Source organism: Nannospalax galili, unplaced genomic scaffold (genome assembly GCF_000622305.1).
Source record: "Nannospalax galili isolate Female #2095 unplaced genomic scaffold, S.galili_v1.0 scaffold701, whole genome shotgun sequence".
Lineage (NCBI taxonomy): Eukaryota > Metazoa > Chordata > Mammalia > Rodentia > Spalacidae > Nannospalax > Nannospalax galili.
The window spans coordinates 202,225-208,258 of record NW_008344990.1 but is presented as its reverse complement, the minus strand read 5'-3'; the positions used below and the strand labels follow the sequence as shown (position 1 = coordinate 208,258).

Genomic DNA, 6,034 nt, shown 5'->3' with positions numbered 1-6,034 from the left:
ATCCTGACTCTGACTTCTTTGGACAGGAGGAAGAAACCCAGTTTGGATTCTCCAGCCCTGCTGGAAACCGTGGTTCCCAGAAAGAATCAGACCTTATCACGGTGACTGGAAGCTCATTTTTGATATGAACTAACTCTATTTGTCCCTTGATCCTGTGGCTCACTTTTGATAGACTAAATTTGAGGATATTCTGGACTGAATGCTTACATGTTTGTTTGTTTGTTTTTTTTTTTTTTTTCTTGCTGGTTGGCAGAAGAACATGTCTGTGGACTCTGGGTTTAGAGATTTAGGTTCTGATCTGGAGTCTGGAACTGACATGTTCTGTGTCCCTTAACAAGTCGCCAAATCTGTCTGAGCCTTAATTCCTTATTTATAAAATAGGTGGATTGAATAGATTGTTTCTATGGTGTTTTCATCTCTAGTTCCATGATTGATTTTTGTGCTCCTTTTGGGAATTTTTTAGAGTATTTTACAGTGTTTTGCATGTGTTTCTAATGTAATGGATTGAATCCTTTGAACATTATATATTCAGAGAGGAAATGATGTTTAAAATTTTCAAGAAATTTTTACCTCATTCTCATCTATCCATAATATCAGTAGAGTAAAAACTGGTGAATATGAGTTGGTTGCTTTATCTTTTCATCGGTCTAGATTTTTCTTTCTATAGGAAGCTTTATTTTTGTTGTGAAAATGCCAGGGTTTTGATGTATTACCAATATATTATGAAATATTGATTTGTTAGCATTGAACAAGTGTCCTTAAAGTACTCATTTAGTCTCGCTGAGCCTTGCCTTACTTTTCTAGCTTTACAACTGTCATAGAAATGTACATTATTCTGGTGCATACTACTGCTATTTATGCTTGGAATTGTTATTGATGAGAAAATACATATTTTGTATTTGGTGCATCTGTTTTTCTTTTCTTGTACCCCTAGTTCCTTTGTCAAATTAGAGAAGTTGGCAGATTTTTATATCATAGTTTTTTAGGCAATAAAAGTTTATGAACTTTAAGAAGGATACAAGAGAATGTGTTCCTTCATCAAATTGTGAAGGAATTTTCTCCACACAGTTTTATGTACCTTTGATCACAGTTCCATTACTCCAGTTTGCTGGTGTCTGCTCTATGTTCAGATTTAGCTCCTGCCTGACTGTATACTCTAGTATTCTAATAAAATCTGGGAGTGCAACAGAAGATAATCTTCAAAGTCTTTGACCTGGAGACCTCATGCCTGGCCTCTCTGAATGGGAGGTTTGCTTTGCATTTTGAAGAAATACTGTCAATCTTAACATAAGTGTAACATTTTACAGTTTGTACAGAACTTCCATGCCTACCATATTTGATCTCACAATTCTCATGAGTAAGTCTGAATTTCAACTGATACTGAAACTTACCTGGCAAATTGCAAATGAATTTCACTTAGCAAATATTAATTTTCTCTATATGGATCATTCAAATCTAGGAGGAACTATTTCTACTCCTCCCATCTGAATTCCATACTAATTGTGTTTGTAAGCAGTTACTTTGTTCCACCTAAGACTCTGTTACCTTGGCCCTGCTCTGCTTCCTCTATATGCTTTTGCACATGCACATCTGTCCTTATTATGCTGCTTCTTTATTTTTTTAAACAGATTTCTTTTTGATCGCCATTTCTCAGTCATGTTTCCACAGGGTCCATTTTTTAATAACCATATTTACTGCAGTCTGTGTGACTGCACGAGTGACACAGCAGCTCTGTTTACATCAGATGGTAATGGGGATATTTTATATAAGGCTTGATGTCAAGCAGTTTTCTGAATTTGTTCACTGTCTTCTGCTAGCACATACTCAGTTGCTTTGAAACAGTCAGATCTACTACTGTTAGCATAAGGGTACTTGAGGAAAATAATATTGTAATTCCCTGGCAATATGTAATATGCCACTTTGAAATGAATATGTACTATCTTTATAATTTTTAATTTTGTTGAACCTATTCAGTGAAAAGGCAAAAAGTATGCTTATTTAAATTTGTAATTTAAAAGCATTCAGAATTTTATTGTGGCCAAGCATTAAGAGCACTTTGGAAAGATTTTAAAGCATGCTTTAGAAATACATTTTCATTAGTCAAAACAATAATTTCTGTTTTAGACTGCAGTGGTCTGAGGTAAACACATAGTTCATAAGCATCTTTTAAGATATGTAACCATAAATATATTCAAAACTGGTACTTTGTTTCTTTAACATTTCTTCTCATTAAAGTCTGTCCTAAAATAGTCTTATCCTATAATCTGTGGAATTTCCAAAGGATAAATTTTACTTTTCTTAAAGATGCAAAATCTTGTAGTTATCTTTAAGACTCCTCTGCATACCATTTTCCTAGTATGATGATGGAAAGATTTGGACTTACAGTCAGAAATGTGACTGCAAACATAGTGGTCATATTTCTCTTGTCATAAATTTGAGATTTTTAAAACAATGATCGTTTAGGGTTTTTTTTTTGCCTTTTGTGTTGCTTCAGTCTTTTTTGATTTTCTCAATTTTCTCAATTGAAAATAACAATATGACATGACAAAAACAATGTCTTAAAGGGAGAGTGATTGAAGAGGGCCCTGGTAAGCATATTTGTCATGTTAATGTAATCTTGACATTTTTGCCTCTCCTTTCATTATACTACTAAATAATTGAAAGTATGGATCAGTAGAAGTGAAACTTAGTAGACAATGAGGACGTCAGTCTCTGTTGAGGAAATGCTTCGCATTTCCATTTAGGAAAAGAGAAGGATTTAATATAACAGAATATTTAGGCTATTACTCCAATCCAAATAAAACAATAATTAACTCTCTGTTTGGGGATATTCATAATCCTTCAGTATTAAACATATTCAGTTGGTTATTTTATAACACCAAAATACAATTTAGATATAACTAATTCAAAATATGTCATAACTGAAATGTAAAACTATGCTAAATGTTATGTGTACACTGGTTTTGAAAAATAAGGTTTATTTTATAGCTTTTTAAAAAAGGCAAATTATAGTTGGGTATAGTGATGTAGCCCTATAATTCTAGCATTTCCATGGGGGAGGCAGGAATTCAAGGACAGCTTGGCTGCATTGAAGGCCCTGTGTCAAATGAAACAAATAAGCAAAAAGTTAATTTTGTTCTTGTGGTTAAAGAACAGATTAGGCACAAAACTACATATAAAGAGCAAATTACTATTTAAAAGTAGATTTTATACATTGGCAAATATAAATTGATGGGCTTGTTGTAGTAGCAGATTTAAACTAGGAATCCTATTGTATATTTCAAGTTAATGTACTGACTATGTGAAATGCAAGGTACTACAGATAGCAGTACTACAGATATGAGAAATGAGTGCAATGTTAGGCATATCTTAATTTTGGAGAGAACATAGATATTTACATAGTAAACATTTCACAATAAGCATTTTCAGACACCAGATGACTGTTTTGGAGGAATAAGATTAAGAGATTTATTTATATAGAGAAAAAAATGCTGTGTTCTAGCCAAAGAAGAAAACACAAGGAAAGATTGCAAAGTAGAATTGGCTATGCAACATTTGGTAAAACAACCTGACTCAAATGAAAAACATATTTGATGAATACTTGGTGTTAGGGTTAGACAGGTAGTATGAAGCCAAATTCTACAGGAGTGTGAAGACATACCAAAGTAAATAAGACTTTATGCTGGATGTACTTTAAGAGCTAGTGATTATATCTGAGAAGGAAAAAAATAAATATGTAAATATATGAAAAGATTAAAAAACATGGATGTGAAGGGGACATCATAGGAAAATAATTTAGGTGCCTATTATAGTGATTCTCTGGAGCTCTTATAAAAACTTGGACTGGAATAGTAGCAGGAAGGGACAGATCAAGGAGTTGTTTTCAAATCAAGGAAACAAATTTAAATCGGTGATATTACTAAAGTGTTTAGGGTAAACATTTGAGTTCCCATAGCCTGATAAAACTAGGCTAAGTCACCCATCTCTAATATGCAATTAAAGAGAAAGATGGTGGTAAAAATAGAGGAGATTCATTCATTGTGTCCATATTTGAAAGGAAAGAAACAAAGTGGTCCAGTGACCACAAGTCTGTCATGTAGGTACTAACTTGAAGACTGATTTTTATTATTTTTAATTATGTGTATTTGTGAGTATCTGTATGGAGGTGAGTGCAGTGACATCAGAGGTGAGAGAAAACAGATGCCCCTAGAAATGGTGTTATAGGCGATTTTCGGCTGCCTAATGCATGTGTTGGGAGCCGAATTTGGGTACTCTGCAACAACAGTATGCTATCTTAAACTCTGAGCCATCTCTTAGGTTTAAATAGAGGAAGAATTGGAGCTGAGAGGCAATAGATATGTACAATTTAGCATTATGTGTATTTGTGAGTATCTGTGTGGAGGTGAGTGCAGTGATATCAGAGACCAGAGACAACAGAACCACCTAGATCTGGAGTTATAGGTGGTTTTCAAATGCCTAACGTGGGTACTGGGAGCTGAACTTCGGTCCTCTGCAACAACAGTATGCTACCTTAAACTCTGAGCTATCTCTTAGGTTTAAACAGAGGAAGAATTGGAGCTGAGAGGCAATAGATATGTACAATTTAGCAATCCTCATTAGTGTGTGGTCTAGTTGGTCATTGTCTCTGTTCTGGTCCTACAAAGTAGTCCTAAAACGTCCTTATCCCTTGAGGGGATCAAATTGGTTCCTACAAGTTGATTACTTCTGTTCCAGGATACAGCCTTGACTTTATGGATAATTACCCTCTTCTTGGGGGTGGATGGGGTTCTGTCCAAGAAAATTTTGTACTTCTAGGAATCCAAGGTAACCACAGGCTTAGAACTGTGATTTATCTCTGTGTCTTCAGACAAAATGTAGGAGAAATACAAAAGGAAGGCAGAGTGTCAGACTTTCATTTTGCTTTTAATTACAATGGGCCCAAGTAGTAGTTGATGATTTTTTGCCAAAGTACTTTATAATTTTTCAGTGGCTTATTGAATATATAATTCCACCAGTTAGAAAAAGGAAGACCAAAATTAACAAAATATTTCTTGGAAACTTCAAAACTTATTTCATTAATACAAACAACAATGTTACATAAGAAACCTTTGCCAGAATATTTGTAGAAAGACAGTTTAGGGCATGTTTAATTCACTGAGATGATGAGTTATAGTTGTCTCTAAAAATGCTGTATTTTGTAAATTATTTACACTATTAAAAAGAAAGACCGCGTCTTTCTTGGCCCCCTTATATTTTTTCTGATAATAAGCTGTGTTAATTCTGGCTTGTGTTTCTGTTTTACTACTATTCTCTTCCCTACTATAGATATTCAACAGATATTTTATATGGTGCTTAGTAACATAACACATAATTTCTCTACATTTTGAACATGCTTCTTAGTTATTAATTCAACAGTTACTTTTGAAAAACTATATTATTTTACCTGTTTATTTCCTAAGATTAGAAAAGAAAGGAATAGGATTCTAAAACCAATTCCAATGTGATACTTGGAGCTTCTTACAATTCTGTTATTAGCTCACATTGTAGTTCATGTGATTGTATGAGAATTTAAAGGAATGATGTCCCCTGTTTTATATGTACTCCAACATATTCTATCCATTTTATAGTTAAAATAACAACTATGGGCAATAATGCAATGAAAATGCACTGCAGAATACAAAGAGACAGAAAATAAGTTCCATATAAGTACTTACAGATTTAATTTTGTCTGATGATGAATTAGCCCCTCTCTATTGTAGACAGAACAATTAATCTCATTCTAGTTTCCTGCTGACATTTATGGGCATGCAAATCACATTATCACTCTGTCTACAGAAAGTATCTCAAATATTTTAAACAGAGCAGATTGTGATTCCTAAGAGTGTGAATATACTCTTAATGTTATAGTAATGCCTCTTCTAAATAAGTGGCTTATTAAGAAGCTTGTAGTTAGTTCCATCTATGTGAAGATAAGTCAAAGGTCCTGCTCAACCATTGTTGGCTTCTCTTGGAAGCATGGAGGAAATGATTCCTC

The 6,034-nt window shown here is 33.8% G+C and overlaps 1 protein-coding gene across 1 annotated transcript in view; it reads left to right on the top strand.

The window, feature by feature from the left end:
• LOC103740596 (zinc finger X-linked protein ZXDB-like) overlaps positions 1-6,034 on the top strand; it is a 34,628-nt gene that overhangs the window by 2,269 nt on the left and 26,325 nt on the right. Inside the window, exon 2 of the mRNA XM_008841257.2 lies at positions 1,629-1,747. Within this exon, the coding sequence (XP_008839479.1) occupies positions 1,629-1,747 (119 nt within the window). The remainder of the gene's footprint in view (positions 1-1,628; positions 1,748-6,034) is intronic.